This window comes from Lissotriton helveticus, chromosome 10 (genome assembly GCF_964261635.1).
Source record: "Lissotriton helveticus chromosome 10, aLisHel1.1, whole genome shotgun sequence".
Classification (NCBI taxonomy): domain Eukaryota; kingdom Metazoa; phylum Chordata; class Amphibia; order Caudata; family Salamandridae; genus Lissotriton; species Lissotriton helveticus.
This window is the reverse complement of record NC_136071.1, coordinates 98,160,004-98,179,431: the sequence shown is the minus strand read 5'-3', so window position 1 is coordinate 98,179,431 and position 19,428 is coordinate 98,160,004. Positions and strand designations below refer to the sequence as shown.

Sequence of the window (19,428 nt, the reverse complement as noted above, 5' to 3'; positions counted from 1 at the left end):
GAGGTCATTAGCTGGTCCGGGAGTTGCAGCAGGGCGTCCCGCCCTTCGTTGACAAACCTCCCCCATAATCCGGCTCCCCAATCGCTTCGGGGAATCCGGTGGGAGGTCATTGCCACCTCATAGGCTTTAAACCACTGCTGTATATCATCGTTCTTGTGGTATTCCCGGATGACATCTTTGGGGATGTGAACCTTGGGTTCGGTCGAGGCAGACGGGGTCGGTCGTTCGGGGAGCCCGAGGTCTTTATTCTGTTTCTGGATCTCCAGTGCTTTGAGATTGCGCTCATGTTCGTACTCTAGTCTCTTTTCCTCTAGCTCCCTCTGTCTTTGCTTGTCTTCCCGCTCTTCCCTGAGCCGTAAGTGTTCCAGGGTTATTTTTTGTTCTGCCAGCTTGAGTTCCCCATCCAAGCGAAGTCGGGCAAGTTCTAATTCGTGGAGTCTGGTTTTTTCTCTTTCTCGGATCTCTTCCAGGGAGAGATCCGCTCTTTCTTTAGTTGGTGCGGGGCTCGTTTCGGTTGTTTGTGTTCGGGGTACGGCCGTACCCGTTTCTGCCCAAGCTTCTAGGGCTCGTTTGAAGTCTTCCTTTGTGCTAAGACCTGTGGTTGGAAGTCCAAGTTCTATGCAATATTGCTTCAGTTCCCGGTGGTTGTAGTCTTCCAATTTTTCCATCTGAAATTTTTCCGTTGTTCCGCTCTCTATTGACATGGTTGTTGTGTGTGGTGGGGCGAGTGACTTTCTGTACGATTATGCGTAGGTTCGGATCCCGTCGCTGGCCACCAATGTTAGACGGGGACCCTGAGGGTCGGCCGGATACCGAGGGAGAGATCCCCGAGGGGGACCGTCTCCGGCGATCGTACAGACAAGTTACCTCCCTCCCCACAAACAGGCACCACACCAGGTTGAGTTCAAGGTTTTATATAAGGTTCTTAAGGCAAGGATATCAGCGATACAGGATATCTTGGACCCGGGGGTCCTCTCACTTCTAGTCTCTGTAGGGAAAGGGGGTAGCGGGACAGTCTTGGTACCGGATCGGTACAGGTAGTGGTCAACGGCGAGCTCACAATCCTCAAGCTGGAGTGTCTGTGGATCGGGCCGCGGCAGCGCCAGCAGGCCAAGGTGATAGTCTCACAAAGCAGAGGGCCGCGGCAGCGCCAGCAGGCCAAGTCGATGGTTTCACGAGGCAGAGGGCCGCGGCAGCGCCAGCAGGCCAAGACGATGGTTTCACGAGGCAGAGGGCCGCGGCAGCGCCAGCAGGCCAAGACGATGGTTTCACGAGGCAGAGGGCCGCGGCAGCGCCAGCAGGCCAAGACGATGGTTTCACGAGGCAGAGGGCCGCGGCAGCGCCAGCAGGCCAAGACGATGGTTTCACGAGGCAGAGGGCCGCGGCAGCGCCAGCAGGCCAAGTCACGGATGAGTTCTTCTTGGGTCTCTCGACTCCAGGATACAACTGCCTTCCTGGTCTGGCCCTGCCCCAGTTATAGGTCTGGTCCCCTTTGATGTCCGGACCCTCGCGCCTGGGGGCCGGGAGGTCCGGGATGAGGGAGTCCAGACACCCAGCAGGGGGGTGGAGCCAGCGCCCAGGCGGCCTGGGGTGATCGACACCTGGCGGAGGAGAGCCGTTGACGATTCCTTCTCCCATTGACTCGCCAAGTGGTCACTCTGCCTCCTGGGAGGATGGTGGGGCCGGCCGGGCCCGGGGTTAGGGTCGAGTTGAGGCCACGCGGCCTCGTGCTGCAGTGCCCCAAGATGGCGGCCGGGTCGATGTCGTGGGGTAGATGGTGACCCGGGCCAGCTGGGTCCGGAGCTGGTGTCTTGTAGTGGAGGGATTGCAGGGTACTTCGGGTGGTCGTTTGTGGACTCTGGCTGGGGATGCAGGGAGAGCCAGGGTCCAGGTCCTACTGCGGGGAGGGGGGGCAGCCCGACCATGCGGCCTGTCCAACACTACTCATGCAAAACCTGAAGCTTAAGAGACTCACATACAAAGACCCAACATCATTGTGGAATCTTAGACTATGGACAAATCTAGATCCCCAATTGTTAGAAATGGGGTTTCTGGTTGGCTAGGGTATACACCTAAGCCAGGCAGAACCCACCACTATTTCGGGTAAGGGAGTTACACACCCAAGATAACCCCGAGGGGGGGAGGGGGGAGGGGGAGAGGGAGAGAGAGAGGGAGAGAGAGAAAGACACAATGTTATATCAAAAATATTCTTTGTATTGTACATAGAAACACATTAGACCATAACTCCCTTTGTAGCATGAAAAGCACGTTGGAACACATGGCCTAAATTGCTGCGCCACTAGGCGCTTGTCATAAAGAAAGCATGTAGAGACACATCAGGCCACTATTACATGACTTTCTGTGCCACTAGGCACTGGTCATCACAATGCATATAAACCCTATGTCACCTTGCCAACTAGGCAATTATTAAAATCATATCAGTCCACAACAGTAAATACTGGTAAGGCTGAACATGTCATGAACACATAAAAAGTGCCTTACACCATCACTGGACTTATTATATAATTCTAATATACATAATTTCATCAGGACATGAAAATGCCGTGGTTTAGGTTATACATAAATCATAATCACTCTGTCACCTTCAGGATACACATCACTTCTGCGCTTCTCTCCAGGTTTGCTCCTCCATGATCCTAACACTAGCCTGAGCAGGATCTGGACCCCCTGTTGAGAATCGCCGCCCATCATGCTCCCTTAAATCAATCTGTTGGTGCCCCCAAAGGGTTGTGCTCCAGCACCAGTGCACTTGCGCTACTGTGCTTGAGGCTTGAGCCTCAGCAGCCGGGACCCCGTGCGGTCGCGTTCGTTGGTCTGCAACAATAGGGGCTTTCTCTGCGTTGGCTCTCGCTGGCAGCCATGTCCTTGGCCACACAAAGAATTTTGTAGGAGAAAATAATAGTGCTAAACATGCACTTCACAGCCCTTACATCAGGGCCCTCACCAAGCGCTCACCACTCACAGGGCAACATTGGAAGCGATTTTCCCGTGCTGGAGCACCCGTTAAACAGTGCTCCCAGGAGCCTCTCAGTATACCAGGAAACAAAGCTCTCCCCACATGCTTTCTGCAGCACACTCAATTGGATTTCAGCCAAATAAAGCGCGCACCACGCGCTTGTTAATTCCTTCAGCGCTTCCTCAGCGGGGGATTAAAGATCCAGGGCTTCTACAGACTTTCTTTAATTGGAAGAAAGAAAAAGGTGAGGAACAGTCCAGTCCTTCTTTGAAGTCTTTTATTTCCCTGAGCCTTCTAACAGGAGGCAAGCACAAACAAGCCGTTGGAGATTCTTCCCAAGCAGGATAACACAGCACGGTCAAAAGAGTCAGCCCTTTCCCTCCAGCACAGACAGAAGCAGCAATGCAGGCTAACCCCACACAACACACAGTAAAGGGGCAGTACTCCTTCTTACAGTTCTTCTTCTTGGTGGGTTCCTCTTGTTCTTTGAAATAATCTAAAGTACTGGGGTTTTAGGTGTAATACTTATACCCCAAAATGTCTTTGTTCTCTTTGTGGCAAAGGTCGCTGAACCCAGTCTAAATCAGTTCTGTATTCACCGGTGCAGCATGACCACAGGGGGCGGAGACAGGATTGTGCAAAAGGAGACACAGCTTCTTCCGGTGTAACCACAACTCCTCCCACTTCTCTAAATGCAGACCAGATCTACTCAGGCCTGCAATAAGTCACGCAGGCAAGGCAGGGCACACCTCAACCAACCCCACAGGTTTGGGCCTGGCAAGTGGGTGCACTTGTCAGGACAACATGGTAGTTCACAACTGCGAGCGCAGATACTACAGTGGTAGGTCCGAGATTCATTTACAGGGCTACTCATGTGGGTGCTGCAAGCCCACTAGTAGCATTTGATTTACAGGCCCTGGCACACACTGTACACTTTACTAGGGACTTACCTGTAAATCAAATATGCCAATCATGGATAACCAATCATCATCACAATTTATACAGAGTCCATATGCACTTTAGCACTGGTATGCAGTTGTAAAGTGCACAGAATCCTATAACCAACGAAAGCAGGGTCAGAAAAATAAAAGGGAAAAAGTTTGGGGATGAACCTGGCAAAAGGGCCAGGTCAACACCAGTTAAGAACCAAATTGGCGAAATAGGAAACCATAATCATACTGTTGCCCAGTTGAAATATCAAATTCTTGAACAAATACCATTGACCCACGACAACAAAAAAACTCTGTTGAAAAGGGAGAACTTTTGGATCCGGTACATGGCGACCATGCAGCCGCACGGGCTCAATGATCGTATGGAGTTTTTGTGTTATTTGTGAATTATCCCTGTGTTATCTACCCTTTTTCTGTATGTTGTCGTTTTTCTTGTTTATTTCTATTTTCTTGCTTAGCTGTTTTAACCTTTATCCTCTGTTTTACGTTGTTTCACATTTCCATTCAACTGTTTTTGTTCTACATCTGCCTGGGAGTTTGTTCACTAGTCCAAGATGGCGCTCATCCTGGACGTCTTATTGTCCATCTTTTATGTTTATGTAACGTTGTTTTATCTTGCTGTACACTCGCGCGCTCACATTTGTTAACCCGATGTCTAATGTGGTTTGACGCTGACCGCGTTCTGCTGTAAGTACCTCCTGGTGGGGACGTTTGTTTAACATGCGGGCGAGAATTGTAGGCACTGCGTTTATGAACTGCGCGTTAATCACACCGAGGTGCAGTTGAGCTCTGTTTTAATTTTAGTATCACGCATTCATTCACATGCTCTGTATACGCTTTGGGTTGTACTAGATATAGGAAGTTTGGGCTTTCGGCGGCTCCTTTTGGAGTTTTAAGATCTTGAGGTATGCTGCAACCTTCACATGTTTGGTGTTTTGGCTTTCTACTTTGGTGACACATGTATCTTGGCAAGTCGGGTTCTTTCACGTTATTTCACCCCATGTTTCATTTTTTCCACACACAGTCTGGATAATTCAGCATTTTCATACTTGCAGTATTATTTATTTTAACCAGAATTAGACCTGATGATGGTATTTCCTTTGTTTGTAGAGCTATCCCCTGAGGAAGGGCTACGGTTCAGCCCGAAATGCATTGGGATTATTGAATATTGAGAACTACTTTTGTGGATGATATATATTACCAATATCTGGAACATGATGAATTATACATGGAGCATAATGTATATTCATTAAAGAATGAAGAATCAATGAATCTTGTGGATTGAACTTTATATGAAGTGTATTTCAAAACTTTAGACCTTGTGTCATGTTCAAGCTGTGCACTGGGGAGCCTACCTCTCATCAGGGGTAGCTTTGTAATAGAAATAGGAAACCAAACAGAAGTTGCAAACTGACTTGGTTGGGATCGTTTAGGTCCTACATCTTGGGACTTCCTCTTACAGAGTCACCTAGGGTGAACTGAAGCTCTTGGTTTGTTAGACGTACTGTTGATGGGGAAAGGAAATGGAGAGTAAAATTTGGTGTGACATACCTCGCCCACCCTTATATGTTACCCTACACCACAATGTATGGGTTATTGCCACTAAATTGAGGCTGCGTTCTCAAAGGCCTTTGGAATATGTGAAAGTGCTATATCCAGTTTTGGCAACAGAAGAATATAAGTGCTAATATATTTCAGTCCTAAAAACTCTTTTAGCCTTTATCCAAAAGACCCACCCTTTGGAGTCAGTACTGAATAAACCGAATGAGGTCATAAATGGTTGGGACAGTGATCAGCAGGAACTAAATATAGGACTTAAGTGGATTTAATGATTCATCCTTCAATTATTAAAAAATAAATGTGCCATGGCAGTTCGCATTAGGTATGGCGAATATGGGCAATTCCTGATGGTAGATGCACATTTCCCAAGTTAAAGATAATCAATACAATGCTAGTAGGGGGGTCTGCTTACGCACCCAATGATAGAAAGCTGCCCTTCTCTGTCTTGTCCAGGCTACGCTACTAAATTAATTCAGGCAAACCCATGTGATAATATGGGGTGACTGGAATCTGGCAAATGACCTTTTGCTGGATAAGCCAGGCCCCACCGATTACTGTAAAGACAATGACAGAGGAATACTGTGCAATATTATGTCTGACCATGGCCTAGTGCATACATGGGAGATAGCTACACCCTGGGGATCAGGAATTTACCATTCGGTCTCCAGCACACGGCACAACCTCATGTACTGACTAATTTCTTGTTCACCTTTGACTGCTTCTGACAGTCTATGTAATATTGTAGAGGGCAGCAACTTAAAACTTATTTGACCCATGCATCTCCTCACCTTCTGTCCCCATGCTATGGAGCATGCATACGGATTGAGCGGCGCCCGCCCAACAAAGCTACCCTTAAGTCGCAGATTCGTCACTACCCAAACACTTATGAGGACTCAAATCTCTGTGCAACTGTTGTGGGTAACTGGGCAAGCCTATGAGGCTCTGTACAGCTCTGACCAGAACAGAATGCAGATCAGTATGAAGGATCCTTTTAGCTGGGCTGTTTTACCTTCGGATGGCAGAGCTTGACTGGAGGGTAAAGTTACTTTTAAGGAGATCTAGGTGGCCATACCTGACCTCCTTACCAGGAAATCTACACTGGAGGAAGGCTGCGCTGGTGAGTTGCTGAAAATTGGCTGCATTTAATGAACGGCAATGGTGTATAAGGCATTTAAAGAAGATGTGTGGCCCAAATAAAGCCATAATAATACTAGTTTCATAAGAGGGGACGGGCATTCTGGAGTGCAATACTTTTCAATCACCCTGAACAATGTGGGCATCAAGATACTGAGTAAAGTGTTAGCCAAGAGTCTACCCAATGTAATGCCTGTACTACTACATGATCTGCAGGTAGGTTTCATGTAGAGCGGGATATCAAGAAACTATTTCCGATCTTTATCCACTTGCTTTAGGAAATAAGAAGCATCCAAGCCCCATCACAGCCATCCTAGATTGCCTGTGAAAGAACAGGGCGAAGGTCTTCCGGAACAACATGGAGGACTCATGCCACTGAGTCTCAAAGTGCATGAGATCGAGGGCCCAGCAAACAGGAGGCGTTGATCAACCGCAGTGGCAAACTAAGTAGAATAATCATTTCCTGAAATTCTCCACACTCTGAGTTCCTGTCAGGGGGCGTTGTAGGGAAACTGTTGGGGTTGTCTGGCTAGTGGAATCTTGCACCACCAGACTCTCCGAAGAGGGCTACTATGAAAAAAAGGCGGCCACCTGGAACGGGACGCTGGCGCCTGGCAATTGGTCGATTAACTGGAGGGCTGGTTCAGGGATTATCCCAAGGCCCTAGGCAGATATTCATCAAGGCCTAATTGAGCACGAGAAAAGGCGGACAGGCAATATGGCCAGGATGTAGGACTACCATCAGAACATTTGTTTTCACCTCCATGGTGGAAAGGTGCAGGTCAAGGACTTCAGCCATACTATGCAGATTTTTCCATAGCCAGGCCAAGAGGAGAGAAAACGGCTGTCTCCGTGGAAGTATACAGCTGACTAGATTCCTGAAAGTCCTCATACCAATTACCATAAGCATAGAGCTGAGCGAACTCCTCATCCTGGTCATTATGTTATTTGAGTCTTGATATAGAGAATGACTCTTCACTGTAGGGACAGCTCGACGCATAATTGGTAGGTAGATAGAGTAGAGAGAGCATTAAAACCACTAGGTTTTAATGTGTTTTTTAAAATTTCAAATAGACTTGGGCCCGCAAGGATGAAATGAGGAAGCTTTTTTCAATGGAGCGGACCAAGATAAGAAAAGGCTCCGTCCCCATGTTTAGCAGTCTGGATACGAATGGGACATAAAGACTGATCGCGTGCAAGCAACTTTCTGTTTGGAAGGTTAGGTCTACGGCTATTATGAAGAAATTTTGGACCAGAGCCTAACACGGATTTATGGGTCCGGCAGAATAGTTTGAACCGTACTCTCTTGAGGATGGGCAGCCAATGTGGTGCTCGGAGTGAGGGGCCTGACTGGGTCCTTGTAGGAAGTTAGTTTACCATACGGGTTGCAGTGTTTTGGACAACTAGCAGTTTTGATAAAAGACAAGGATCAGGGCGTTGCCGCAATTCAAGCGGCTGATGATCAGAGCTTGGAAGAGTGTTTTCCGTGAGCTCAACAGATGCCACTGAATGACTTTCTAGAGGAGACGCATAGTACCAAAACTGGATCAATATATGGAGGTGATCTGGTCCCGTATTGATAGTTGGTCATCTAGGAGTTTCTAGCGGTTCTACTGGCCAAAGGGGGTGGGGACAAGTCCTGCTGGCCACCAATCCTCCATCCAATAGAGCTGAGCTTTACCAAACAAAAGAATCTCGGTCTTGCCCCCATTAAATTGAAGACAGTTGAGATCCAGATGGTAATCTCTCTCGTAGGTGATAAATCTTGGTTTGACATTCTTAATGTCATGCCCAAATAAAAAGACTAACTGTGTGTCGTCTGCGTACAAAAAGGTCTCACACCCAAAGAACTTAACTAGTTGGGATAAGGGGACTACGTAGAGGTTAAAAAAATGAGGGGTTCAAGTAGGAGCCCTGTGGAACTCGCTTGTACAGCGGAATGGTGCTGGAGTGGAATGTACCCATAGAAACTGTTTGACCCCATCTTCAAGGAAATCCACCAACCAGTTGAGGGCAGACCCCTGGATATCCATCTGCTGGAGACACTGCACCAGGATGGAATACAAAATGTTATCAAACACACCTGACAAATCAAGCAGAACCAGCATGGCAGGATGTCCAGCATCTAGGGATAGCCTAATAGTGTCAACTACTGCAAGTAGAGCAGTCTCGGTGCTGTAGGTTGGTCGGAAGCCTGACAGAGATGTGCAGCAAACTGTTGCTCTCTAAGTAGGCCAAGAGCGGTTTGTTGACATGGGTCTCCAAAAACCTTTCCCAAAAAAGGGAGGAGAGATATGGGGCAGTAATTGGTTGGGTTATAAGTTATTAGAGTCTGTTCCAAAAAGACAATGTAAAGATTGCTGCCTGCTTTGTGGTAAAGCAAGTGCAGAAACCGCGTTCGGATTTTGTTGCGACGTTGGACAAAGTTGGACTGGCACGGAGTCAGCGTCTGAGGGGACAATCGAGACTACCTCATAGGGCAGCAAAGTGGGCATCGGTGTACCCGCTCCTGGAGTGGTCATGTGACTCAGAGGGTCCAGCTAACGCAGAGGGCAAACCCGCCAGCGGTAATCCCAGTTGTAGGCCTCTCCACACAATGGGGCCCAGAGGGAGTTAGCGATCCGAAGAGCCAGGGCAAAGCTGCACGGAACTCTTTGATCTGTAGCAGCATGGCTGGAGGTCACCGAAACTCAGATTGTGTCGGAACCAGCTGCGGCTTTGGGAGCGGGAACAGGACTGTTGGTGCCACCCACTCACTTCATCAAGGAAGTGGGAATGGCATGAAGGAGCAGAACTTTGCTTCAACTTTGTTTTTTATGCTTACCGGAGGATTTGAAGCATGATAAAGATCGGCCTCTTGAGTGGCTCCATCAACTACGGAAGTGGGACTGGGATCGATCTATGGAATTAGAAAAGGATTTTGAGCAGTTAGAGTGCTGCATCTTCTTGAGCTTCGCGACCAAGTTTTGTATTGGATTCCCTGATGGCCACAGGGTTCATCAACGTGCAGTCTCCACAGGTCTTGATGTTGTGGCTCGATCCAAGACATCACAGGCAAACCTGGTAGGAATCTGTTCCTGAACTCTGTGACAGTCCTAACAGGGTTTAAAACCGGTCGACTTGGGGATGACACCCCTTGCACACTGAGAAATTTGGGGAAAAAATAAAATAAGAATCGCAAAACTGTCTTTGAGAGATTAGAGACGCTTCGGATTTGAGCGTTGAGGTGTAGAAGGAAAGGAACTGATGTCAGCACGAAAGAGTAGTGCCTATATAGGACCTGTACATCACATCCAGAGCGAAACAGGGTCAGGACAGTCACATGGCGCCACCTTCTGGCACACAGAGGTACTGTGGAAAGGTTTCCGGTTCCAGTCTGCTGCCTAGGTAATATTCAAAAGGTGAGGACTATGAAGTTAGAAGTCTCTGTCAGGAAAATTACTTTAGAAGTTTTTCACTGTTTGAACATGTAAAAGTTAAACACACATACCCTACTTAAATTAGAATGCACCCTGCACGTTGAGCCTTTAGAGCCTACCTTAGGGGTGACTTATATAAAATAGAAGATTTATACCTGGTAAAATGTTTTTATCGACAGGTCGAAATCGCAGTTTAAAACTGCATTACAGCCTTTAGTGGCAGGCCTTTTACATGTTTTAAAGGCTACTATAGTGGGTGGCAGAATAAGTGCTACAGCCCACTAGTAGTATTTAATTGGCAGGCCCTGGGTACAGGTAGAACCACTTTACTAGGGACTTACAAGTAAATTAAATGTGTCAATTAAATGTAGTCTAATTTCACCAAGTGTGAAAGGACAGCACAAGCACTTATGCACTTGTTAGCAGTGGTAAAGTACACAGAATCCTTGTGCCAACAAAAACGGATTCAGCAATCAGGAAGGATTAAGGCAAAAAGTTTGGGAGAATATATGCTAAGGGTGTAAGGTCTTTACAATTCTTTTCCAGGTATTTCTGGTGCAAAACCCTCAATGGTTAGTGTGTGGGAGCAGGCTAAACCTGTTTGTTGTACGATGCATTTAACCTTTTAACCGCGGTGAAAATTCCACCGCAGTGCGGGCGAAATTAAAGGTGGGCGGGTTCGCACAAGCCCACCATGACGTCAGACGGCCAGGGGCCGTCCGACGCATCCAATGGGTTAAAACGCGTGACTTGTCATATTCCTCTTGCACTATGTCATTCTCACATTTATTATATTGAAAATATTAACTCCTTTAAAAAGAATAATCTAATTTGAGAGTTCTTATGAGTTGTCAAATAATACTTACCTTAACATAAGGCATGAAGAAAATAAACATAGCTGTTAGCTGTACAATACAATATGCCCAAATATACAGTGTAGTTTCCGACCTTATATTGCCTTTGGTGCTCAACTGAAATCCTTTATGATTCAGACTAATTATCTCAGCGAGCCACAAATGTAAAAAAACTAAAACACACAATGTATATGAAGTACATCTGAATTTTTTAGGCGTTTTACAACTGTCCCAATTAAAAGTACCCCCTCTCTATGATCCCCTGATTTCCTTTATCTAGCCTCAACTAGACTCTTTATATGTATAACACATTATTTGTTTATGATTCTGCTGCACTAGAAATGTTCTCTACAAACCACCACATGACTCTCTAGCTGTGCTACATCAAATATGTTAAAACAGAAAGTCCCATTTCCAATTCTTCTTATGCTCAATATAAAAGGGAACAATTTGAGCAGCTCATTTATAAACAAAAGTCTCTCCATACTAAGGAAATATTAGGGGCAAGATCTTACCTGGAGGAGGCATTCGTGGTGGGACATAATTTCCCAAAGCTGGGAAGTCTTCGTCAGCCAATGAACACAAACTTGGAATGGATGGCTTTTTAAGACCAGGTGGTTCCTTGGACACATTGGTCTTCTCAAAAGGTTCTCTCTTTGTATGCCCATTCACTACCATATTTGAAGCATCACTCAAGACTGAATTTGCAGGCGGGGTAGGTGTACGCTCAACATGTATAGTGTTTTCCTTTACAGAGGAGTTTGTGGTCACTTTGTTGGAAGTAGGCACTGGGGAGGGTATGCCTTGACGGTCAGAACCCATCCGCTTTTTCTTGCCCACTTTGGCAACAGTGTGAGAAGAAGGTGCTGCAAGAAGTGAGGAGATGTCCATCATTGTCGGTGCATTTCGGAATTCTTGTGCAGTAATTCCTCCATCATCATCTTCATCAGAAAAGGATGCTTTGCTACTGGCTTTATTGCTTGCTTTGCTGCTGGGCATACTGGCCTTTTTGGCTGGTGGATTTAATTGTGTACTGCTCTGTGTTTTGGGCTTTACTCCCTTTTTGGTGGAGCTACTGGCCCATGCAGAGGGGGCAGACGAAACAGTTTTACTAAAAGGGTTTGATTTTGAAACAAGAGCTGGAAAGTCGTCTTCTTCAAACTTAGTTTGTCTTGCATTTACATAGGTAGGTAGTGGTCTTGCAGAGGCAGATGCCCCAGAGGTCGTAGTAGCTGCTGTTAGGCTTGGAAAATCTTCTTCTTTCAGCTTTGCTGTCTCTGGCTTAGCAGGGCTGTGATCATCAAGAGAATAATAACATGTAAGTAGGTTTAAAACCACCACAAATGGCAACAAACAACTTTTTAATAAGTGTGCTGATGAAAACCTGTAGGTTTAATTACCCATAGATGAGACTAACATAAAACATAACCCAACATTTTGCTCCATTTTGTAGGTCTGACATCTGTATTTTTAGGACTCTGACAGCTGTATCAATCAAGAACAAGATGAACCAACTGCAGAGAAACCATATACATGAGAAAAAAAACTTACCTGGAACAAGAATGTATTTCTAAAGGGGCACCCAATTTTCGAGTTAAGCACATATTTATCAGCTAATTGTCTTTCCAGTTACGCTTTTTGACACTGCAAATTCTACTCCACAAATATAATACTGCGTTACCATTCTGGCTTGTATCAGGTTTTATAATATGAAAGCCAACAGATGCTTTTCAGTTGTTCTAGAGCAAGTTCTGACAGAAGGCAATGCACTATTTCCACTAACAACTAGAGAACCATAGTTATCTGCAAGTCAGATGATCCGTGTGACTAACATTGGTATGGTAACTGACAAAACCCAGTGGTTTAGAGTGAGAAGGTTGGTCTTCAAAAAGTACTTCTTACAGTGATGTTTCAGTATTCAGTGCCTTCCGCCTTGTAGATTAAGTCTGCTTTATGTGCTATATCAAGCAATGATGCAGCAGGCTTCTCAGTAAAAAAAAAATAACCTTCATGATGATGTGATTCTGGCATTACTTTTTGTTCTTCCTTCTTCCCAACTGGTTGAGAATTGTCTGGGCCAAAGACAGAGCTAAGAAAGCTTCCCAAAAGAATACTGAAGGTTTCAATTCATTTAAAGGTGACCCAGCATAAGCAGGATTCACTCCCATCCCACCCATGCAACAGCAAACCAACCCACTCAATTGCTGTTTTTTCTGGCATGCAATTTGGCTCCATGGCATAGTCTCACAAGTCTGGGTGAATGCTGTATCACAGTGAAAATAAAGAATACTTACAAGGTCCACAAAGTAAATAATTTTCCAACGTGTCAACCTGCTTTCCTTTTTGACTTCTAAGGTCAAAGGCCAAAACTGCTGAGTGTAGAAAACTGAACATGCCCAATGACACTACAGACGCATATTTTCAGTAGAGCTTCCTGGCCAGACCTGCAAATTGTCCCAAGAAAATTATGCTTATAGAAAGCCTACGCAGTGGGCCACGTTGCTGCCCTTTAAAAATGTAATGGGTATGCGATGGGCAGGTCTTTGAAGTCAACAATTTTACATCTCCTTTCCGGTACAACGTGCATGAACTCTCTCACGAGAGACATTCCTCCTAGCAATAGTGGGTTTAGCAACTTTGCTGCCAGAGGAAAGACCACCATAGGTAATGATGAATACATTGTTTAAATCATGAAAGGAATGTGTTCTAAGAGAGATATTTGATGTTCTGATAACAAAATGATAGGTCTGCTCAACGCACAAGTGGTATAGAACAGAAGCAGCATGAAATATTTACCCTTAAATAAAACTCTGGATATAAAAGGCAGAAATATGTTCCTAACAGCCTACATGATCTTAAAGAGTTAATAGAAAGCTATTTAGAGGAATGAACCTGAAATTATATGATCCTATTCTTCCAGGTTAACACAACTGTTTCATTAAACAATGGGCTAGAATGGTTTATGCGCATGAGGCTGTACTCAAATTTGAGGAGCAGGATTCTAAAGGATACAGATGCAACACTCCAGCAACATGTTGTTTAATTGTGTCAGGTTTCAGTGATAGATAAAATATAATTATAGATCTTTGTTAGATTCATATGATTTTAAAAAGCATCAGTATATCCTTGCGGGTGCACGTTACAAATACACATTAACATTAGCATATACTTTAATAGTGCTTCCTGGTGGAATTATTCCAAGCAGTGCAGTCTGTGGCAACATTTCATTTAGGGTGCTCAACTGAGCATATACCAGTTTTCAGAGAACCATGAAACTGATACGGTGAGATAAGCAATCAACCCTTCCTGCTGAACCTTGGAAGCGTCAGGCAGTTGCTGTGCAACTTAGACAAGGTTCCACAAACAAAACTTTTCAGGCAAAAAAGGAGGAATCCACATCAATTGAAATGTTCAAACTCGTAATTTTCTGGAACGTCAAGTGTATGAGGTGAATTGGTGAAAAGCATACAGAAGGTGTACAAGAGGAATTGGTGGAAAGCATCTTATAATGAGGTTCCCCTACCCCAAAGTAGGAGCCAAACATGGAGCAAGGACTGCTGCCCTGAGTGACAGGACAATACCTGGAATAGCCCATATCTCGGAAATTGTTAGTACGCTGAATGATTGTTCATGGACATGACTGCAAAAGAGGATTTGCAAGGTGACACAGGCAATAAGAACTAGTCGTCACATACTCTATTGTTGGCTTTAAAAATTGCAGTACAACTGACTCTTAGGATTTGAACAACCTTTCCCCAGATGCAAGATCGGAGAACACGAGGACCAGTACATTGGCCTTGAGTTGTAGGTGATTGATATGAAGAGTCTTGCACTCAACACAACTTCATTTAAACGGTTTAGACAATATACAGCACCACACATCAAAATAGAATATCATCATGACCACAGTGATGTGAGGTAATGGAACCTGTAAGGAGAGCACTTAAGAAGGAATTAATCCAGAGTCCATAGCTGAAAACTCTCTAAACTAAAGCTGGGAAAAGAAACTTGTGTGACTAAGACATCAGTGACAGATCCCAGTTTAGAGAAAGAAGTTGTGTGAAGAGTCCTCCTTACAAATCTTGCTCAGCCACAATATGAATGCCTAAGACCACGTAGCATAGCTGACTCTAGAACTAATAGGCCATTCTTACTGTATGTGTGGAGAAGAGCTAAATTGCTCAACTCAAAATCCCACAGGTCTGATTTAGAGCTTGGTGGAAGGTAACTCAGTCTCAAAAGTAACGGATATCGAGCCCACATTATTGCAAGTGCCATGCAACATAATGAACTTGTAATAAGGAAGACAGCTATCCCTAACGTTTGTAATGGAGTAACCCATTCACAAAACTCTAAATCGGGCCTACAATCTTCACTGGATGAAAAAATATGTGCCCTGAAGATGAGGCTGCTAATGTCCATATGAACTGAATTAATTTTATTAGAGAAAATGAAATATATGCTGATGGATATAAAGTGTAGTTCCTGAAGGAATTGCTCTGGAGAACGGATGATGAGCTACTTCTTGAAAAAGATAGGGATGGGTTTTGCTTAGCAGAAGTTCCTTTTCATTCTGGGAACTTGTTTGGCCCCAAAAGACCAGCATCTCTATTAGTAGCATTAGCATCCAATGGAAAACCTCAGATAGACGATGCACTTCAGCTTCCGCTCAATCAGGATCTAGCCTTTCGCTATTAGCCATTCGCTATTATGTCAGGAACGTGAGCATCTACTGGAGATCTCATTACTTGTCACTGCTTCATGGGGGTCCTTTTCCCTCCTCCCTTCAAATAGCTAGGTCTTGGTTGTAAAACATTGAGCTGACTCACAAGGGTTATCACACAGGGGAGTACACCACCTGTTACTTCTTTGAAGAAAGCTCTTATTGGCAGGCTGGAGTAAATATTGGCAGCTATGCATCTAGAAAAGGAAGCGATGTTCGACATGTGCCAGCCACTGAGATTTCTGCATCGTGGAGGGAACTGTGCAACTTGTTAAAGACATTCCCTGACACAAAACCAATTCCAAAACATCTTGACGGCTCACAGAGTAGCAACTTTCAGCAAAAGAAAGAGCAACATCTTGCTACTTGGTACAATGACTGGATACGCTGATTTGGGACTCTTAGTGTGTGGTAGCCGCACATACATCACATTTAGATGGTGTAGAATTTAATCTGACTTATTCACAAAAACGACTGCTTTGCTGAGACAATACTGAACTCATGATAACAGTGATTGTCGAGGAAGCTTGGCTTTCAATCCAGACAGTGAGGAATTTCAGTTATGTCATTTTTCAATATCGGACGATTTTATGAGAGCACTCCTAAAGAAAAGACTTTGTTTGGGGATTCAATAACCAATCTGAGCACATTTGAGACATGGATGTAAGGACCTCAACATATGCACTGTATTCCAAGGGCACTAAATCTCACAAAACCACAGAGAGACTAAGGAAGAATCCCACAAACAGCACAGAGCGATACGTGTAGTCCGCTCCTCAAAGATTCAACAGCAGCGATTAGGATTAAAAAAACAGTACTTAAAGATTTAAATGTAATAACTTTGGTCATTTTTTTACCCTCAAAACATTGACAGGTGAGAGTTGGTAACAGGTTTTCGATCTAAATCTTACTGTGCAAACAGAAGAGTTCAACCATAAATGCACATACATACATTGTGATCAGTGTTCAAACTGTGGAGGAAGTTAGGTCTTAATTTGAGCGGAGTTTTAAAAGCTAGAAACAAAAAAATGAATACCAACAAGTCAATTATATACGAATCTTCCAGATTACAGCACAATGTTTTTTTTAAAAATATTTTTTTATCGCGGAGCAAAAGAAAGGAATTGAAAAATAAACAGCTACAATCGTCAAATAAGTTGTTAATTACAAAAATAAATCAATTGCCCTTAAGATTTCATTCGAAGCCCTAAAATTACCACATATTACACCATAATTCATTAATTATAATTGCCCATCGTTATCAGCATTGGGCAATTCCTATCTCCCCACCAAATAAAATTCTGTATCAATACCCCACCTGATACCAGACTGAGACTCAAGGCTCCCTTCTGGCTACCCAGTTAGCAACAGCTGTCCAGATCATAGCTTCCCAAGTCCTCGCTAATTTTCCCTTACATCAATATAACTTCTCTTCAAGATGATATAATGACAAAAGTCTGGCAGGCCACTGAAAAGAGGGTTCTGGATTCAGCAAATCCATGGCAATACAAATACGAGCAACTACCATGGCAACAAAAATCAGATAGTTTCCCCTTATCCTTAGTGTACTAAAAGTCCTAGCAACATCAGCTGCGGTCAAACCTGTGCAGACGGTGTAGCGCTAAAAATTAATGAACCCCTTGCTTAAAAGTCCCTAGCTTTACACAATAAAAAAATGTATGCACAATATTAGCCTCCCTTGCTCCACATCGCGGACAATTGGAGTGAGGTATTTTTTCCTCAACTGCACAACCTAGAGGGGATATAATGTAGGTGCTATATAGTTCTACAATGTTGGCTCTTCAATCTTGCCGAAAGTAAGATCTCTCAACCTAAAGGCAGTGATTGCTGAAAAAAGATGTTACTAAAATTAACTGCTAACCCCCTGGCCCAATTCTCTACTTGCACTTCGTGATCATTCATGATTAGGTCAGTTAGTAATTTATAGGTTGTCCTGATGTTCACAGTTCCAGAATGGCTCAATAATTGAAACAATCGGTACCTGTTCTAAGGAAAATTTGCTTATCAAATTTTGAGAAAAGGTCCCTGATTTGCAGATACTTAGCAAAAAGAACTACATTTGGTCAACCCAAACTTCTACTGTAGGTCCCTATAAGAGTAAATTTGATCCGCATCAAATATTTTGCCTAGTCTCGATATTCCCGCTTGCTCACAGATGGTACAGTTTTTATCATGACACACAGATGTAAAGAGGAGAGATCGCCATAATGGAATATAATAATTATATAGCGCACTACCCAACATCCCCTTAGGTCGCCCCCATACCTACAGCCAACATCCAAGAGCTAAAGCTGCTTCTTCTGTCAGAAATGATAGTTTTGTTTGCATCACTTAAAATTGGGGCTAGTCTATGAATTCACTGAAAAAGAAGTTGTTCAAGGGATTGGAGTCCAAAAACCGCGCAAAGTTGCTAGACTGAACACATTTTCAACAGACGTCTACTGGAATATTCTAAACCTATGGTCAACTGTATTAGAAAGGTTGTTTAATATCTGGTCCTATGAGGAGATACCACTTTTGGAGGGGAGTACCACTCTAGAGAATCACCGGAGAACTATCGACCAATTTCACTGCTCAATTGAATGGGAAAAGTCTTTGGTATATTGTTACTAACACGTCTAGGCTAGTGGTTGCAAGAAAAAGACCTAATATCTCTATTCCTAGCGGGCTTTAGGACAGGCCAGAGTACAGAGGATCAAATAATGAGATTAACGCACAAGTTACTACTTGTGTAACGATATATCTGTAAGAGACATTAGTTAGTGATAGATTCCTTACCTTAGAATATCCCCAGGCGTCAGACTGGATCCGGACATTTTTTGCGTAGCAGTACCCTTGCGCGTCGGTAGGCGTCGTCTGCGGCTCCGCGTCCGTCGGCGGCGTCGTGATGACGCCGCCTCCGCGTGCTGACGTCAGTTCTTAAACACAGCTTTTCCGCGCCAGAAGCGCTGAGCCATGTTAAAAACCAACACTGGTGCCATTGAAACTAGGGCCCTGATAGGGGATGACCTTAACCCTAGATATTGGTTCGCAGAACGGGGAGGATGGGTGGGTCGGTAAGGAATCTATCACTAACTATTGTCTCTTACAGATATATCGTTACACCAGTAGTAACTTGTGCATCTGAAAGAGACACGTTAGTGATAGATTCCTTACCTTAGAATAGATACCCCAGCAATACCAACCCCGGTGGTGGGTCTGCGAACCAATAATCACACCAGAAAGTCCTGGAGGACAGAACGGCCAAAGAAGCCATCCCTCCGGACTTGACTGTCCAGGCAGTAGTGTCTTGCAAACGTGTGCAGCGAGGCCCACGTAGCCGCCTGGCAAATGTCCTGCAAGGGCACTCCCCGGCCCAGGGAAGTTGTAGTCGCCGTGGCCCGGGTGGAATGAGCCCGCAATCCAACAGGGGGCTCCTTTTTAGCCAAGGAGTAACATGCCTGGATACACAAGATGATCCACCGAGAGATGGTCCGCTTGTGCACCGCTTTTCCCTTCTTAGCGCCCACGTAACCAACAAAGAGTTGGTCATCCACCCGGAACTGGCGTGTGCGATCCAAGTAGAATAAAAGCGCACGTTTTGGGCCCAAACGGTGGAGCCGCTCTTCCTCTTTAGAGGGATGCGGTGGCGGAAAGAAGGTGGGCAAGGTGATAGACTGCCCGATATGGAAGGCCGTGACAACCTTGGGCAGGAAAGATGGCTTAGTACGCAACACAACCTTGTCCGGATGGACAGAAAGGAAAGGGGGTGTACATGAAAGAGCCTGGAGCTCACTCACTCTCCTGGCAG

The 19,428-nt window shown here is 44.8% G+C and overlaps 1 protein-coding gene across 1 annotated transcript in view; it reads right to left on the bottom strand.

The window, feature by feature from the left end:
- Positions 1 to 19,428, bottom strand: part of ZNF598 (zinc finger protein 598, E3 ubiquitin ligase) — a 187,735-nt gene that overhangs the window by 24,742 nt on the left and 143,565 nt on the right. Inside the window, exon 9 of the mRNA XM_078664856.1 lies at positions 11,410 to 12,185. Within this exon, the coding sequence (XP_078520982.1) occupies positions 11,410 to 12,185 (776 nt within the window). The remainder of the gene's footprint in view (positions 1 to 11,409; positions 12,186 to 19,428) is intronic.